Genomic DNA, 18,826 nt, shown 5'->3' with positions numbered 1-18,826 from the left:
TGAGGGCTTGGAGCGCTGCCTGTAGTGGGGCCATGTGTACCTGTGACTGGCTTAGTTTATTTAATTGACCTGTCAGGATGAAGTGTCCTGGAACATCCTGCTGTCCTGTCATCTCCCTCACTGGGGCTGGGAAATGCTGGTGAGGAGATGGAGCGGGTGTGGAGCATCTGCGTCTCTTCCAGAGGTTCTCAGAGGTTTCTCTGGTGATTCGTAGCACCTGGTGGGAGCTTCATCACCCCTGCAGACTCCCACGCAGACTCTGTCCCTGATCAGATTGAGGCCTTCCCAACTCCCATCTAGGGTGGTAAGGTCAAGTCCTGGGCAGTCTCATTTGTGGAGGTCAAGCAGAGACAGACAAAACATGACTAACATGAAGTCTCTTTACAGCAAAGCTCTCCCACAGCAGACCTATCTCCTAAACCTGTCTCAACAAAACAGTTGTAAAACAGATCATGGGAAAAGGGACCTAGTGTCCCTATAGGAAAGGGCAGGAACCTGGGGCAAGTGACATCAGCAGCGGTGTTGCAGAAAGTAGGACAGGGCTGGGGTCGAAGTAGCAGCCAGGCATCATCTAGAACTTTGGTTCTAGCCCCAGCCCTAGAAGAAAAACTTAGCAGCCCTCCAGAGGGCAACTCAACTTCTTTTAATTTGTTTTATGTATATTAGTACACTGTCACTGTCTTCAGACACACCAGAAGAGGGCGTCGGATCCCATTACAGATGGTTGTGAAAGTTGAACTCAGGACCTCTGGAAGAGCAGTCAGTGCTCTTAACCACTGAGCCCTCAACTTCTTTCTAAAACTCTTGCTGAGTAGCTGAGGGTGACCTTGAACTCCTGACCCTCCTGCTTCTATCTCCCAAGTGCTGGGATTATGGCGGGTTCTTCCAACACACACACACACACACACTCACACATACACACACACGTGCACACACACATGCACACGTGCACACACATACGTGCACACACACACACACTTTCTGAGACAAGGTCTTGTACAGCTCAAGCTGTACTTGCTTTGTTTTGGAGGGGTCACCTTCACCCTCCTTCCCGACCCTCCTGTCTGAGGAAGCAAGTGATTGCACCGAGATGGCTTTGCGAAAGCCACATCTACATTCTACCCGCACTAAATTGCTTGTTTTGAGGCTGCTTTCTTTACTCATTAATTCGGTCATCATTACACTTTTATTTTGTGTATCCACGTGAGTTTACACAATGCTACAGTTCCTGTGTGGAGGTCAGAGGGTGACTTGCAGGAGTTGGTTCTCTCCTTCCACCATGTGGGACCCAGGGACAGAACTCAGGCCATCAGGGTTGAGACAGGAGCCTTTATCTGGGCTCCTCACCCCTTCTTTGCTTTGAGACTGCACCTGGCTACAGAGCCAGCCCTGGATGGCCTGGAACTCACTGTGCAAGCCAGGCTGGGCTTCAGGCCCTCCCTGTGCCCCCAAAATGCTGGGATTGTAGCTGTAGGACTATACCATGCCTGCTTGTAGTTTTATTTTTTTTAAGATTTATTTATTATATACGAGTACACTGTAGCTGTCTTCAGACACACCAGAAGAGGGTATTGGATCCCATTACAGCTGGTTGTGAGCCACCATGTGGTTGCTGGGAATTGAACTTAGGACCTCTGGAAGAGCAGTCAGTGCTCTTAACCACTGAGCCATCTCTCCAGTCCCTGTTGTTTTCTTTAAATAGAGTATATCAGTAGCCTTAAAGGTGAGAGAACAGGGCCTAAGAATTCCTAAATATGTTGTGCTAGCTATTACACGAACATGGACAAGCACAGAGTTGTTCAATTTAAAGGGGTGAAACCTGTAGTTAAGGGGTATAAAATGTACTCTTCATTTCAACCCCAGGGCCATAAATAAAACATTTTCTAGACATTACTGGCAAAGCATGATACAATGATTTGGGAAATGGGGTCTTTTTTTTTCTTTTGAGACATGGTCTGGTGTACCCCAAGACTACCTCAGACACTTAAGTTAGATGACTCTGACCTGATGACTTTACTGCTCACACCTCCAATATGCCGGGGTTCCAGGTGTGCTGGGGGTTGAACCCAGGGCTTCGTGCATGCTAGGCACGTGCACCACTGAGTGAGCACACCCTGCCCAGGTCTAGTCTAATTTCTTGCTGAAGAGTAGGGCACTGAGACCCAGAGAGGGCAAGCACTTGGGAAGAGCCCATGTTGAGAACTCAGGCCTCCAGATACCCAGTTCAGAGTTCAGAGTTCCTTCCCCTGAGGCTGGGATGACCCCATAATGCCATTCTGAGAAACAGTAGCCACTGTGTCTGCCCCCCTAGGCATTTAGTGGGATCCAGGAAGGTGAGCTGGTTGGCTAATATCTTTTACAAAAGCCAAAGTGTGGTTGCATGTAGGGGGAGGATGGGGCTCCGTGGTAATCTGGCTTGTCCCAAATGGGTGTGGTCTAGCTTGGGGGAGGTGCATAGGAACAGAATGTGGGGACAGAGAAGCGCAGTGAATGGGCCTTGAAAATCTGTTCCCTCTTACACAGGGCCCTAGCTCTGGGGTCCTTCCGAGGCTGGTCCTCCTGTCTGAGCTCACTGCTGTGCTGGGCAGACCTGGTGGGCAACGTGGCAAGGAGGGGCCATGCTTCTCTAGTTCTGAGATGCTGGGGACAAGACTGGGGGAGGGGTGCACTTTGAAGCAGCTATAGGGTACTTTCCTAGCCATCACTCTGCTGGGCGGGGATCTCTGGTCCATGTCTTCAAGAGTCCGGAGCAAATGTGGGGTCCTTGAGTAAGGCCCAGGAATCCCCGGCACAGGCTAAGCCAGTTGTCTTCCTTCTCCAGGCAAAATTACTTCTTAGGCCTTAAAAAAGCATAAAGCTTCCAGACGCCCTCGGGCCCCAGGAGGCATGAATCCAAATGAAGCACAAGCGATACGGAAATGGAGAGAGTATGCATTTCTCACTTGCTTCTCCACTGATTCACTTCCTACTCTCCCCATGAATTGTCCATAGACTGATGCTTCTACTGTCCGGAGCCCCTTGCAGCCACAGCTAGGGCCTCAAGGACCCTTGGGCTTTCTCCAAAATCTCCTCCCTGATCTTGGGGTAGTTGGGGTACTCCGTCAGGACCTGGTACAGAGAAGGATCAGAAGTGTGGAATCAGGCAGGGGGCCCACCGCAGCACCCTCCCTGCCTGTGCTGGTGACTTACGCTGTGACAGACTTCAATGGCATCTACGAACTTCTTGTCTTTCAGGTAGTTGAAAGCCAGTTTGAAACCTGTCCAGAGGGTAGGGGGGACACTCTGGTGACTGAGGAGCCCTCTGGCTCCCTGAACTGCCAGGATGCAGGACTTGGGTTCTAGGATCAGGGCAGTAGCCCCTGTGTAACTCGGCCTGTGCCTTACCAATGGCAGGGTTGGCCTGGTGGCTGTACTTCCAAGCCAGCTCGTAGTTAGTGGCTGCGTCCTTGTATGACTGCTCTTTCTCCATGATGAAGCCCATGTACTCATAGGCCCTGCAGCAAGACTGCGGGGGAGGGAGGGCAGTTAGTATTTCTGCCCAGCAGCAGTCACCATGGTCCTTGGGGTGGGACCAGGAGGGGGCAAGTGAATGGTGGTGAGCATCAGGAACCCAAAGTGCATTAGGGACCCCCACAAGCATCTTTAGCTTTTTGAAGGGTTAACTGTGTACCCATTCTTTACTCAGAAGCTGGTTTACTCAAAACCCTCTCAAATAAAGCCCCTCTAGGGCTGTGGAGATGGCTCAGTGGTTAAGAGTATCGACTGCTCTTCCAGAGGTCCTAAGTTCAAATCCCAGTAACCACATGGTGGCTCACAACCATCTGTAATGGGATCTGATGTTTTCTTCTAGTGTGTCTGAAGACAGCTGCAGTGTACTCATATAAATAAAAATAAATAAATCATAAAAAAATAAAGTCACTCTAACCAATGATTCTACCTCACAGAAGCTAATCCTTGCATATGGCTCAAGCCCACCGACTTCCCGGCTATGCCTGATCCTCATAAGCATGGCCCTTGGGCCCTTCTTTGGCCCGTGGGTCCTGGTTCCAGCCTCCTGATTCCGGCCCCCTCCGGCTCTACCTCCCCTTCCCCCCTCCCACCCCCGCTCACCCCTCCCTTATTCTCCCGTGCCAGTGATCTTTGCCTTGTTGTACTGCAAGCAGCGGCGCAGCAGCTCCAAGGACAGGTCGAATTTGCCGCCTTGGCAGTAGATGTCTGCCAACAGAAGCCAGCTCTTTTCCAGGTCTTCGGCCTCGTCCAGCATCCATGGGACTTTGGCCAGGCGCTTCAGCTGCGTTCGGGCCTTGGGGACTTGCTTCAGGAGGACGTAGGCCTGCGCCATGGCCAGCAGTGCAGGGATGTTGTCCTTCTGCACACCCGTGGGGAGCAGACATTGGGGCACTTTGGCAGTCACCTCCATCTTGACCCCTGCCCACCGAAACCAGTCCCTAGCCCTCACACCTCAGCCTGGGCCATCTCGATGAAGGCCCCCAGAGCCACCTCTATGTTCGCCTTCTCCCTGGTGGCTAGCAGGCAGAGGCTCTGCAGCAGCCGCAGCTGGGTCTGCCCGGATTCCGAGTGCGGGTAAAATTCCCGAAGTAGCTTCTCTGCAGTGCGCACCCCGTGCTGCTGAGACTCTTTCCTACTGGCAGAGCTGTGGGCACAGGACTCATGCTGACAGCCTGCTTGTGGGTCACTCACCTGGCCTCCGCCCAGAAACTGAAGCCTCATCCCGCCCCTTCGCCCCGCCCCTTCGCCCCGCCCCTCATCCCGCCTCCTAGTCCTCTTACTTGCTGTCACCCACCAGACTCTCAAAAGCCTCTCCACCGACAATCTCGTTGTCAGGGTTCAGACAGATCTGTACCATGTAACAGGTGGCAAGCTGGCCCCAAGTGCTGTCCTTTCGGGCTTTGTTCAGAAACCTCAAGGCTTCATTGGGCTGTCCAATGTGCCTGCAGTGAGTGAAAGAAATGCCAAGAGCCCTGAGCCGGTGAACCGTGAGGCCAGGGGGCATGGCATGGCTACCAGGTCTGTGGACTTGTGGTCCTGGAGGCTGCTCTGTCTCTCTTCTACTGAGCATAAAACACTAGCTACCTGCTATGTGTGGGGGTGTCTCTTATTCCACCACTGCCCCTCTGTCTCCTCCAGCCTAACTCACCAGCAGTAAATGCCTTGGCAGTAGTTAAACCCTGGTTCCAAAGGCACCCGGCTAGACACCTTCTTGGCCAGTTCAAAGAAAGCAGGGGCCTCTTCAAGCTTGCCGCTCCGTCGTAGCAGGTCGATCAGTTTATTCAGTACCAAAAAATTGTCTGAAAGGAAAGGGCAGAAATCTGCAGCATGTGGTGGCCAATAACTGCATCAGGCTGGTGTGACGGGGTCTGATGGGGGAGGGGTGCTGGACCTTGAGGAGGGACTAGGAGACACTACTTGTTTAGGCCGAGCACAGATGAGTCCGTATGCAAGCGTGAGTAAATTATATAGTGCTTGAAATAGCTACAGCAGGGGCCTGGGAGACGCTTCCGTCAGCAAAGCACTTGCCGGACAAACATGAGGACTTGAGTTCAAATTCCCAGTGCCCATCTAAAAAGCAAGGTGTGGGCTGTGAGCGTCTCTGAACCTCAGGCTCTGGAGGTCACAGGCAGGAGGATGTCTGAGGCTTGCTGGCTCCAGGCCAAGTACAAGTTCAGCTAGAGATCTTGTTCCAAGGGAAGGAGGATAAAGGTGGTAGGGCAGGATCACCCACTGCTGTCCCCTGACCTCTAGCCACTCTGTGTGTGTGTGTGTGTGTGTGTGTGTGTGTGTGTGTGTGTGCTGTAGCTTAGCTATAGGTAAATAATCTTTCTGTCCCCATTTGACAGACGAGGACAAAGAACATGGAGGAATGAAGTAGTTTTTCAAAGGTCACACAGCTAAGTGACATGAGGGTTCAGACCCAGGTACCTTGACTCTAAGGCTATATACCTAACCACAGTTGCTGGGCCCGTGGTGACTACCGTGGAATGGCTAGGCCCATGGCTTGGTTTTCAGGTTTGACCGCTGGAGCAGCTATTTCATTCGGTAGCAAGTAGGGGTGCAGCTACAACCAAGAAAGAACATCTAGTGTCTTTCTTTCTGTTTTTTTCTGCCCCACCCCACCCCAGTCCAGTGCCTTCCAAGTGGGTGTGACGGTAGAGGAGACAGTTCACTCCCAGTGGCTGCAGTGATATGGGGACAGATGGGCTGTCCTGGCTCCAGTGCCAAGTGCCTGGGTCCAGGAACTGGCCCCTTTGACTCAGGAAGGGCTGCCACGTTCTGGGTCTTTATCTGTTTCCTGCCTCTCTGGGAACAATTGGGAAGAAAGGAGCTTCCTCTGAGCATGCAGGAAGGAGGGGAGAAGGCCCACCCTTCTCTGGGGTAGCCTTCTCTGGTGCGGGCTGGGTGGGGAAGCAGCGTGCTGGGTGGAGTTACCTGGAGCTTTCTCCAGCACTTGGCGGTAGAGATTGATGGCGGTTTCATAGTTTTGTTTTCTAAACATCAGGTCAGCCAGCACCTATCAGAAGACACACAAGCTGTGTATTCCTGACAGCGGCCTGCATGAGGGCTGGCAGAGAGGAAAGGCAGAAAAGACTTTCCCCGAAGATAGCCTCCCTGGTCCAGAGAGCCTGTGGGATCCCGGGACACCCTACCGGAAGGTGGAAATCGCAGGCTCTCCAGAGCCTGGGGTGGCCCTGGAGAAGGTGTGAGTAACAGACAAGCTAGAAGGCCTGACACCAGGGAGGGTTATTTCACAGGCTTCCAGTCACCTGACCTTCACCTTCGCCCCATAGTGGGTGTGGTCCCCCCCAAGTCTGTTCAACCACGCCCCTCCCCCACAGCCTGGTGCAGAGGTTGCTGCTGCCCTCTGCTGGCCTGCTCATCCCTCCCTTATAAAGGGCAGAGCAGGAGACTGGGGCTGGGTCCCAAAGCCAGTGAAGGCATCCGAGGGTCGGCAATTAGGAAGCAGCCCACAGGGCCCCCGGGGCGGTGTGCAGCATGGTATCTCCTACCACGGCAGCTCTCTCGTGGGTCTGCTCCATCTCTAAGAGGGGGGCACAGCGCTGTTCACACAAGTCCAGCTGCCCCTGAAGCAGGTAGAGCTGCGCCAGCTCCAGCACCACCTAGGACAAGACCAGACAGAGCAAACGAGCCTGCGCCACAGGCCCGGGAAAACCTGCACTCACCTTAGCTCTGACCTCCCTCCCAGCCGGCCTATCAGCTGGCTTCTAAAGCAGGCCCCTTGCCACAGGCAGAGGATGGCTCTTGTCCTCCGATCCCACCAGGTTTCCCTGCCGTTCGGTTTTAGCAGTGGGAGTAAGATGGGGCCTGGCTAACCCACTAATCTTATCCGTTGGCCTCTGCTCCTTCCTCTGGGGATTCCTCTGTGCCCTAGGGACTCTGGGACAAAGGGGACTCTGGGACTACCCACATGCTTCACTTTCCTCTTGCCTGAGGGTAATATGTAGGCAAGACTCACGCACTGGCCTACTGTCTCCAGCCTATAGCAGTCCCTGGTATAAACCAGCCCGGGGTCTGTCAAAGGGTGAACAGCTATTTGTTCTCACACAATATACGTCGTAGGTATATTTTTGAGACAGGCTGGCCTCCACCTCCCAAGTGCAGAGATGAAAGGTTTGATGTGGTGCTGGAGACTGAACCCAGGGCTTTGTGCATGCTAAGCAATCACTCTTCCATTGCTGGGCTCTTCCCTGAACTTAGCGAACTGGTTCCTCATCTGGAACCACGCCCCTCCGGCAACTCTCAGCTGGCTTTAAACTCAGCCGGTTCGGGTCACGCAGCTTGGCAGTTACAGCTCTTACCATGCCCCTCAGTCCAGTGGCAGGAACCCGCAATGGCCCGGTGGCTTTCAGAGCTATCTTTCCCTTTCTTGCATCCATAAATGGTCTAAAGATGGTCATCCTAGCCTTCCTCTAAGAACTGTAGTAGGTGAGGGCCCGGAGTCAACTGGAGCCACTTCCCACCCCAGAGGCCTCCCTCCCCCTTTACACCTGCAGCTCCTCAGAGAAGAGAGGCCTCACTCAGCAAGGAGCCCCAGATCCTGCCTCCGCCTTCCAAGGGCTGAGGTGCATACCATCTTACTTGGTTTGTAAGCTACTGGGGACCGAACTTTGTGCGTGCTAGGCAAATACTTTATCAACTGAGCCACATTCCCCAGGCCCCAGGGTGTTACTCCACACCTTATTGTCTGTAGGTGAGTAGGCCAGGGCGTCCTTATAGGATTTCATAGCGCTGTCGTAATCTTTGTCCGTGAGATGATGCTCTCCAATCTGGACGCAGATGGAGGCTGCCACCTGGTTCTGGAAGGGGATCATTTCTGGCTGCTCCAGAGGAACCCGTTTCAGTATGCGGGACTGGAGGTCCAAGGCCTTGGGGGAACGGATGAGGTTGGGTTCAGAAACCCTGAACCCATGTGCCAGAGCACAGGATTTCCAGTGTTCCACGGCTGGCAGGGCCAGAAAGGGCACCTCGAGGAACTCATAGCCACGCCCTCTGCTGGTGGTGCTTTATTTTTGAGACAGGGCCTCCCTTTGTAGCCCTCACTGGCTGATATGGAACTTGGTAGACCAGGCTGGCCTCAAACTCACAGAGCTCTATCTGCCTGCCTCTGCCTCTAGAGTGCTGGGATCAAAGGCGCGGGTCACCACACCTTGCTCAGACTAGGTCTTTGTTGTTTGAGAAGGGCTGACCTGGAAACCGTTATATAATCAAGGATGGCTTTGACCCTCTGACCCCACGTGCCACCAGGCCTGGTTTATGTGGTACTGGAGACAGAACCGAGGGCTTTGTGTGTGTGTGTCTGTGGGCTGTGCTTTGATGGGTACCTTTGCTCTGTTCCACCCTCCTTTCTAGAACTGGAGGCACTTCTCACACATCTAACACATGAGTGGATGAGGTGAGGAGCATGGAAGACAGGCAGGCTTCAGAAGGCGTACGGACTAGCACTGGGCTCCTCAGTGGCAGAGAGAGGAGTGGGTCCTGGGGCAGTAAGTAAGAGAAGTCACCTCAAGTGGTGGCACTGGCGGTGCCTCCTTCTAGAACCACACATAGTGCAATGCATTCTGGGAACAAGTGGGAGCCTGCACTTGTGGGTAGAGAGGCAAGGCAGGAATGGGAATGGCCAGGGGTGCCTGGATCAGGGATGGCTCGGTATGGAGAGAAGACGGTTGGTCCAGGCAGACGTCAGATCTCAGCTTCACCTCCCTTGACTTAAGGTGAACCCATTGTAAGGGGGATACAAGCAAAGGACACACTGTGCTGGCACACTCCTCTAACCCTCGCACTTGGGAGGCAGACGCAGAGGGATCTTTGAGTTCAAGCCCAGCTTAGTCTATTTCAGGGCTTCCCAACCTTCCTAATGCTGCGGGACCCTTTAATGCAGTTCCTCATGTCATGGTGGCCCCAACCATAAATTTATTTTCATTGCTACTTCATAAGTGTAATTTTGCTACTGCTATGAAGTGTAATGTAGATATTGGTATTTTCCAATGGCCTTAAGGTGACCCCTGTGAAAGAGTCATTCAACCCCTATAGGGGTTGAAACCCAAAGGTTGAGAACTGTTCGTCTATACAGCAAGTACTAGACCGTCCAAGACTACACGATGAGATCCTGTCTCAAAAAAAAAAAAAAAAAAAATCAAAATCCTTGGGCTGGAGACATGGCTCAGCAGTTTCCAGCACCCATACAGGGCATCTCACAACCTCCTCTAACTCCAGTTCCGAGGGATCTAAGGCCCTGGTCTGGTTTCCGCAGGCATAAGGCACACAGGTGGTGCACATACATGTGGGTAGATAAACAGACAGATAAAATACAAAGCACATTGGACGTCCCTAGCCCACTGGGCATCATAGCTCAGCAACGGTCACACTGCAGAACGTCACACAGCCTGAGAGGGAGCGGCCAATCGGAAGCTGTGGCTCACAGCCGCTGGCATCCGAGGCAGCATCATGGACCTCCAGCCCGGGAAAAGTAAAGACTCAGAGCAGTTTCTATCGAGTGCACACCGATTTCACACTATTAAAAATCCTAGAACTCCGAGTTAAACCACCATAAGCCCTAGACATCTGTACTTGGCTTTGGGTTTAAGCCTTCTTGCTTTTGGGCTTTATCTATCAGATGGGGGTGTTTAGCCTGGAGGGCTGCTGTGGAATTTTAAAAAGAGAGTGGAGAAGTCAGACATAGGTAGTAATGCTCACCTGGGGTACTACCGTTCAGTAGGATGACTACCTGAAGGCTAGCCTGGGCTACATAGTGAACTCAAGACCAGCCTCGTAAACATACTAAGACCCTGTCTCAAAACAAAACAAAACAAAACAACAAAAACAAAAACAAAAACAAAAAACAAAAAACAACAAAAAAAAAACTAAACAAAACTAGCTAGACTAGGGCTGGAGAAATGGCTCAGTGGTTAACAGCACTGGCTGTACTTCCACGGTTTCTGATCAATTCCCAGCACCCATACGGGCAGCTCACAATTCAATATGGTCTGGCGCCCTCTTCTGGAGTGCAGATGGACATGCAGACAAAACACCCACATGCATTAGAAAATATTGGGGGGGGGGAATGGCCAGAGCCAGGCGTGGTCATTTATGCTTTTAACCCAGCATAGTCTACATAGTGAGTCCTAGATCAGCTCGGGCTACATAGAGTTCTAGGCCAGCTAGCTCTACATAGTGAAATCTTTCAGTAAAGCAGGGTGTGGTGGAGAAACTGCAGAAATCCCAGCATTCGAGAGAGAATCGGGAATATCAGAAGTTCAAGGTGATCTTCAGCTAGGTAGGTGAGCCTGGGATACCCCTTTCTCAAAAGGAAGGAAGGGAGGGAGGGAGGGAGGGCAGGAGGAAGGACTGCGGGAGCAGAGAGGGGCAAACAGCTAGCACAGAGCTTTCGATGCAGACAGCTGCTGTAACACCTCAGATCACATCACCCTCTCTTGCTTCTGGCCCAGCCCAGCCCAGCCCAGCCCAGCCCAGCCCAGTATTCTCAGATTCACCATCATTGATGGTGGCCCCGTCGCCCTGATCGACCGTGGGCCCTGTCGCCCTGGCAGGCCCCTGACCGACTGTGGGCCGAGCCCCTTTCCTTCCGCAGCCCTCAGGAAATAAAGACCTTGGCCAGTTACCTGGTTCAGCGTTTCCATCACGTCTTCCTTCTTATGGCTCTTGTAAACTTTTTCCCAACAAAAGCAAGCACTTGACCTCATCCATCAGGGTCGGGATGTCCTTGACCCCTAGAAGGAGCCACCAGTCAGTGTAGTCTGGCTCATGGGCTGATGGGGAGGGCCCTGGGGTACGGGGCTGGGACTGAATTCCAAGGCCACCTCACCGGAGTCTCGCTCCAAGGCCTGCTTCAGCACCTTCTCTGCCTTGTGGTATTTCTTCAGCTTCAGGAGCAGCTCGGCCAGCTCGCAGCACAGGAAGTCCTGCCCGCTGATCTTCTGGGCAGCCTCGTAGTAATTAATGGCCTTAGTGCAAACAGGACATATGGGCCTCGGTTTGGCTCTGCATGGGGTGGCTAATACCATGTCCCTTCAGCAGCCATTGCATTAGACTGTCCCTTTGCACACAGATGCCCAAGATAAATGCCCCACCCTTGCCCCAACCCTCAACGGGGCTCAGGCCTCAGTGGAGCCTGCTGCAGTGTAGACCGACTGAGCTCACCCCTGGTCACAACCTCAGCAGGTAGCTGCTGGAGTGGAAATACTCTGTCCCTTCCCATCTACAGCCCCAACGAATGGAATGGGCTCTCCTTCCTTCCCTGCCTGGCTGGCCCTTCCCCAGGGCAGCCTCACCTTGGCATACTGGTGGGTCTTCACGTAGGCTTGTCCAATCCTGCTGACCAAGGAGGCGTCGTGAGGGTTCTTTCTGTAGGCCTCGTCATACACCTCCAGGGCCTTCTCAGGCTGGTGGGGAAAGTATGGAGGGGGGTGTCCTTTTCTTCCCTCTCCCCCACTGGAAGAGTGATCCTGGGAGCTAGTTAGCAAGGCTAGGTTCCCGCACTTACCTCCTGGATGTTCATGAAAGCGTCACCCAGTAGCAGGCTGCTGTGGGGGCCGGGCAGATGTTCACAAAGCTCCCTACAGGAGAAATCAACTGCGACTCTCAGGCCTGGGCTTGCTTAATGGGCACCGTCCACCATTCTTGAGTCATGGAGATCCCCGGGAGCCCTGAGAGTCTCTTAGCCATGGCTGGGGGCCACCCCAGCCCTCCAGCCCTTCTCCATGAGCCACACTGCTTTCCATGTTTCTTTGTTTGGGTTTGGTCAGATTTTAAGACAGGTATGAAAGAACCCCATAACCGAGCCTCACCCCCAATGCTCACCCTTTTCCTGAGGTGTGAAGATGGAAGCCAGTACACGCCTGGCAAGCACACGGTCACAGACCCCCACCCCAGGCCCACACTGCTCCCATGGACGTCCACTAACATGGTGCGCTATGACTCAGTTTCCACACTCCCAGTTCTCCAACCTCCAACTAGCTTTTATCAGAGGAAGAGGCTGGGAAGGCCCCCCGAGGTCACAACACCAGCTCCTGGGAGACAGAGGGTTGGGGCCGCCACCTTGCACTCCACTCTCTCCTCACCCAGCCCACACTGGTCATCCCCAAGGCCCTGCACCACGGCTCTTCAAGGCAGCATGAGGGGCCAAAGTGTGAATGTGTTCTTGTGATGTCTTTGCACGAGTGCTGGGGTCCAGGCCTAGATCCTCTTGCTGAATGTAAGCCATGCAGGGCAGAGACGCAGGGGAGGGGCTGGCAGCAGGTCCTCAGAACTCACCCACAGCCACAGGCAGGGAGACCTACGAGGTGCTCATACCTTGGTCTAATGCAGTCCGGGGCTACACTCTGGAGGGAGACCCAGTGGAAGGTATGCGACCTGAGGGAACCCTGGCAGCCGGGGTGGGGGGTTGGGGGGATGGGGAGAGGTGCCGCCTGCTATAGGCAGAGCTTACATGTAGCAGCCGATGTAGAGGCGCACGTCCTTGCGAGTGTGAAGGTAGATGCTGGCCATCTTCTCCTTGGCTTCTGTGTAGCAGGGTTGCTTGGGCGTGATGCCTCTTAGCATGTTCAGTGCCAGGTCTACGTTGCCCTTGCTCAGGGCCAGGTCCACGTTGGCGACCGTGATGCGCATCTCCTCTGGTGTGCCACTGAACTCGTTGATGGCATCCTGCATGATCTTGGTGGCCTCGTGCTACAACGTGTGGGGGACCAGATAGACCCCCTCTTCGGTATTAACTATTACAGGTGACCCAAGGAGATTTATGCCACATCCCCACCCCTGGGTTCAGCTCGTGGCCTGGTGTTTCTGAGCCAGTCTGGCTCTCGACCATCTGTAGGGCAGCCGCAGAGGCGAGGATTATTCCTTAGAACCTACAGATTCTGTTCTCCTCATTGTGTCTCCTTTAATGGGGACAGCTCACCCGACCCGACCCTTTCCCCAGGAGCTTAGCTGGGAGACCAGTCATGGTAATGGACACCTGCAATCCTAACACTTGTGAGGTTGAGGCAGGAGGACCGTAATTTCATGCCAATCTGGACTACAAAGTTTAAAAACAAACAAACAAACAAACCAAGGGGTGATAAAAGGGATCAGGGGGTTAAGGCGTCTGCTGCTAAAGCTGGCAATGTGAGTTCAATCCCCAGGACTAATATGGCAGAGGGAGGGAGGCAACTCCCACAATTTGTCCTCTGATCTTGCTGTGACACATGTATAACAGCATGTGTACACGTGTACACACGCAATAATAAACTAATGGTAAATCTTCAAAGTTAGAAAAGCAAAAACCAAACAAAAACCAAGTTGAACAATCAAATACTGTCCAGCTTTCCACACCCCCCTGGAGCTGAGGACCGAACTTAGGGCCTTGCGCTGGGTGCTGGTGGCACATGCCTTTAATCCCAGTACTCGGGAGACAGAGGCAAGCAGGTTTCTGTGAGTTCAAGGCTCGAGGCCTGGTCTACAGAGTGAGTTCCAGGACAGCCAGGGCTACGCAGAGAAATCTTGTCTCAAAAAACCAAAAACAGAAAAAGAAGTAAATATTTATTTTTATTCCATGTGTGTGAGTACCTCCTCTCTCTCTTCTCTCCTCCCTCCCTCTCCCAGTCCTGCTCCCTCTCCCCTCCCCTTCTCCCCCCCCCCGGCCTCTGTATATATATGTGTGTGTGCATACATGCCTTGTGCCTTTAGAGGCCAGAAGAGGAAATTAGACCCTCTGGAAGTGGAGTTACAGATAGTTGTGAACCACCATGACGGTGTTAAGAGCTGAAACCAGATCCTCTGCAAGAGTAGCCAGTGCTCTTAACCACTGAGTCATCTCATATATATATATATATATATATATATATATATATATATATATGCTAAAACAACAAAATTATATATATATAAATAAAATAATAAAATATAAATAATACACACACATACATATATACACATATGTACAATATACACAATAAAATACGTATATATACATGTGTGTATATATATATGTGTACACACACATACACACACACATATATACACACTGTCTCCTTATGTAGCCCTGGTTGGCCTGAAACTCACTATGTAGACAAGCTAACCTCCATGCTGGCCCCACTCCTTTTCTCAGGGATCAAACCTATGTCCTCATGCTCGTGTGGGAAGCACTCTGCCAGCTGAGGCACCCTCACAGTCCCTGTATCTAGAAAGAGTGAGCAGCGGCTTCTTGCAGGCTAGTTTCCTGTCTTCCTGTCTTGTCAGCTCATCACAGGGGAGACTACAGACCCTGGCCACAGATGGAAACAAGACAGACCACAGCCTATGCGTTGGGAAGGCTACTGAGGCCTGGGCATCATGCAGACGCCAGCCTCTACGAGTCTTGCTCTTAATTCTTGCCAAGGCAGGGGGATCTCTGTGAGTTCAAGGCCAGCTTGGTCTACATGGTGAGTTCCAGGCCAGCCTATCACACATAGTGAGACCCTGTCTCATCCAAACCAAACCAAACCAAACCAAACCAAACCAAACCAAACCAAACCAACAGAAAGGGCTCAAATCTTAGCCCAAGTAACATCGGGCACAGTTTGAACTTGGCCCCAAGGCTGATCTCCTGGGGCCTCTACTGTGCTCCAGGGGAGCTTTCCTTCTTTGTTGTGTGTCTCTGTATGTGGTGTGCATACTGAGGGGTGAAGGCATGAGCGTGCTCACCCTGCTCATTCACGTCTGCATGAGGAGGGCAGAGCCTGACAGAACTGTCTCCTTCAATTGTTCCCCACTCTACTTCCTGAGGCAGGTCTCTCCCTGAGCTCAAAACTCTCTTTTGATGAATTGTGGGTGTTGGCAGTGTGAACTCTGGTCCTCAGGCCTTCACAGCCAGCTCTTTGTCCACTGAGCCCAATCCCCGGCCCCAAGCACTGGCGTTTCTTACCAGTTCCCCATTCAGTCGGAGGGCCTCTACTAGCTCCAGCAGGATGGATGCCCGCTCGCTGGGCCGCACGGAGGGGCCTCGAGACTTCCTGCCCTCTTCTGCCTTTGAGGTGGGCACCTTTATGATCATTTTTAAGGTCTTTATGGCCTCGGCGTAGTCGCCAGTCTTGTTGAGGGCCCTGGCTTTGATGAAGTGGTAGAGGGGGTGGTCTCGGACCTGGGAGAGGCAGAGCAGAGTGGGGTCTAGCTTATCTGCTGCTCACAAAGCAGCCTCGGGAACCTCTCCAGAGGAGCTGGTGAGCCAGCCCTTTCTGCGAGTTAGCACAGGGTCTGGGGGACGTTTCTGCCTTTATGTGGCTTTCCCCTCCCAGGCAACTGTCCAGAAAGGGGTACAAGAGTAGAGTGGGCCATGGTGTGTGGAGAGCTCCCACCTGGAAGTTATGGCTGACACCCAGCTCTAGACAGTGGGAGCACATGGCGAAGTTGCCCTGGGCCAGGTAGATCTGGGACATGAGGAGGTGAGCGTCCACGAAGGTGGGGTCCAGCTCCAGGCAGCGCTGCAGGGTGCCCTGCGCATTCTCCAGCTCTCCTAGGAACGCGAAACCAAAGTCTGCGGCCAGGGATCTTCAGGAGCCCCCCAAGGACCCGACAAGTCAAGGGAGGGCGACTGGAATTCACAGGTGCAGCAGCTCAGGAGCCTCAACACTGGTGTCTTAAGCAGTTCTAAAATTTTGAGTGTGGGTGGGTCTGTGTGTGCATGTGTGTGCGCGCGCACGTGCATCCACTAGAGGATAACACCTAGTGTCATTCTTCAGGAGCCATTCACCTTGTGTTGAGACAGGATCTTTCTCCCGGACCTGGAGCTCACCAAGTAGGCTAGGCTAGCCAACCAGCAAGCCCTCGGGTGGGGATTCCATTGTATCTTGCCTCTCTAGTACTAGTACTACAAGTGTGGGGTTAAACTCAGGTCCTCTGCTTGCAAGGAAAGCACTTTAATGACTGGGTTCTTTCCTCTGCCCTGCAAGACCTGTTAGAGAGTTTAACTTAAGCCGGGACGGGCGGTGTGTGCCTTTAATCTCAACACTCAGGAGGCAGAGGCAAGAGGATCTCTGTGAGTCGTAGGCCAGCCTGGTCTACAGAGTGAGTTCCAGAATAGCCAGGACTATGCATAGAAACTCCATCACAAAACAAAACAACAACAAAAAAGAAAAAAGAAAGGAGAGAAAGTCTGAAGGCTAGTATTCTGATCCTTGTGTTTTATCTTTACTTTTGGGTGCTGGGAATTGAACCCAGGACCTCAAGCATGCTAATTCTGCTTGGGCCTTGACACACTGTCTTTTGGATGTGGGACCAGGGATGTAGTCATACAGGGCATTCAGCTGGGCAGACAAAGTCTTTGTTTAAGAAGACCTCTCTTCATGGAGGGCAGGCAAAGTCTTTGTTTTAAGAAGACCTCTCTTCATGGAAGTCTGAACCTCTCTTCATGGAAGTCTGAACTCCAGACATTGAGAGACAGGGAGGCCTCTTTTAAGCCAGGCTGCAGCTCTGTTTGAGAGTGGCAGCTTAGTACCAGGGTGCTGTGGGCCAGGAGGTGCCTTTCCTCCCTTGGTAGCCAGGCCTCTCCATAGCTGCTGCCTGGAGCCCTCACCTGGAGGTTGGGCTACATCTTTTTTGGGTCCCAAACTCCCTCATCTCTTCTTGTGTGCTGTGGAAGAAGTCACCGTGGCAACCTAAGCACTTGGAGACTTAGCTTTGGTCCCAAACCTGTTGGTAGCTGCCAGTGCCTCTGGGGACAGTCCTTCATGGCCCTCAACCCAGGAGACCTTAAAGCTAAGAGTAAACCTGGCAGAGACCTTGAGGATGAAGACTTAGGAGCCCTCAGAAAAGCAAAATCACTCAACATAGAGCCGACTGGAGACCAGGGAAAGTCTGAGTGTCAGAGAAACAACTGGGCATTCATGGAGCCTGCTTCCCTTTTTTCTCTGGTGCCTGAGCTGTGACAAGGGAGGATCTGGCAGACTGGGCAGTGGCCTCAGTGACCCTCTGAAAGCTCCACACCTCAGGGCCTGTGATGTATGTATGTATGTATGTATGTATGTATGTATGTATGTATGTACATAGCATGTACAATGTGTGTATGCATGTACTGCACATGTATGTACACATGTGTGTATGTATGCACACACATGTACGCACGTATGTGCATATGTATGTATGCATGTGAAGGATAATGTCCTTTTATGCAGCAAGGGGGGTTCAGGATAAGGCAAAGCCTATCACTGGATGAGAAGGAAGGGTAGGTGGGGAAAAGTCTAGGGAGGAGAGAAGAGGAGCCAAGAAAGGAAGGTGGAGACAGAGGAGGAGGATTCCCATCCAGGCGGTCTAGGTCAGTTTTATCTTGTCTAGGTGGGCAATTTCTATATTTATTAATTGGCAGTGAATTTATTGTGTGGATGTATTGTAGATTGAGAATTTAACATATAAATCTAATTGTTAAACTACAAGTTTCTAGAGCTTTGATTTTACTGGGCTACAGGGGATGTGAGCAAAGTTCTCAGCAGGCAGAGAGAAAACCTGTCTCAGTTCTGGAAGCCGTGTTAGGCTGTAGGATGCCTGGGACTAGCGTGGCGTGGTGCCACGATAGAATGGCCCGCTGAACGCGACGTGTGTGTCAGGCGTGGTAACAATCTGCTAAGGGGACAGTGTGTGAAAGCGGCTGACAGGGAGACAGCTGGAGCACTTGTGGGAACTGGTAGCAGCCACTCATCTATTTTTTATTTTTCCTGCAACATGCATGTATGTATGCATACATGTGTGTACACATATGTATGTATGCATACAAGTGTATACATATGTATGAATGTGTATGTGTGTATACATATATGTACGTACATATATATGTACATACGTATGTATGCATGCATGTGCACATGTATGCAAGTGTGTATGTATGTCACATATAGGAAAAGTATCCTAGGCAAGGTTATTTCCCAGGATATAACCCTAGGGCAGAAGCCCTGTCAGTGTCTGCTGGGACTCACTGCTTACCTGAGAGGAACTTGACCTGAGCTGTCACAAACAGTGGCTCCATCATGGCCGGGGCCACCTTTACTACAGGGCTCAAGATCATGGCGACTTGTTTAAGAAGTGGAGACACGAGCTGGCCGGGTGACCGGGGCTGTGGGAACACCAGGAGATTAATGTGTGATTTGCCTTATTCTCTCTCCTACTTCCTCTTCTTTCTAAAAAATTTTCCCCTGAAAGGGTCTCACATAACCCACAATGACCTCAAACTCCCTACGCAACAATGGACAAACTTAAGCTCTTTCTTTTTTTAGATTTACTTATTTGTGTTGTGCACACATATACGCAATATATTTGTTGTGTTTTGTCT

The 18,826-nt window shown here is 52.1% G+C and overlaps 1 protein-coding gene across 1 annotated transcript in view; it reads right to left on the bottom strand.

Moving 5' to 3' along the window:
- Window positions 1–1,915: 1,915 nt before the first annotated feature.
- Window positions 1,916–18,826, bottom strand: part of Ttc21a (tetratricopeptide repeat domain 21A) — a 34,869-nt gene continuing 17,958 nt past the window's right edge. The window contains 19 exon segments of the mRNA XM_032911140.1: window positions 1,916–3,108; window positions 3,190–3,257; window positions 3,385–3,505; window positions 4,145–4,369; window positions 4,462–4,654; window positions 4,791–4,952; window positions 5,159–5,309; window positions 6,448–6,529; window positions 7,026–7,136; window positions 8,214–8,402; window positions 11,157–11,207; window positions 11,209–11,264; window positions 11,360–11,498; window positions 11,826–11,936; window positions 12,038–12,110; window positions 12,983–13,221; window positions 15,434–15,649; window positions 15,864–16,021; window positions 18,481–18,610. Of these exon segments, the coding sequence (XP_032767031.1) occupies window positions 3,031–3,108; window positions 3,190–3,257; window positions 3,385–3,505; window positions 4,145–4,369; window positions 4,462–4,654; window positions 4,791–4,952; window positions 5,159–5,309; window positions 6,448–6,529; window positions 7,026–7,136; window positions 8,214–8,402; window positions 11,157–11,207; window positions 11,209–11,264; window positions 11,360–11,498; window positions 11,826–11,936; window positions 12,038–12,110; window positions 12,983–13,221; window positions 15,434–15,649; window positions 15,864–16,021; window positions 18,481–18,610 (2,553 nt within the window). The 3' untranslated portion in view covers window positions 1,916–3,030.

This window comes from Rattus rattus, chromosome 8 (genome assembly GCF_011064425.1).
Source record: "Rattus rattus isolate New Zealand chromosome 8, Rrattus_CSIRO_v1, whole genome shotgun sequence".
NCBI lineage: Eukaryota > Metazoa > Chordata > Mammalia > Rodentia > Muridae > Rattus > Rattus rattus.
The sequence above is the reverse complement of the archived record's forward strand: the minus strand, read 5'-3'. Positions and strand labels throughout refer to the sequence as shown.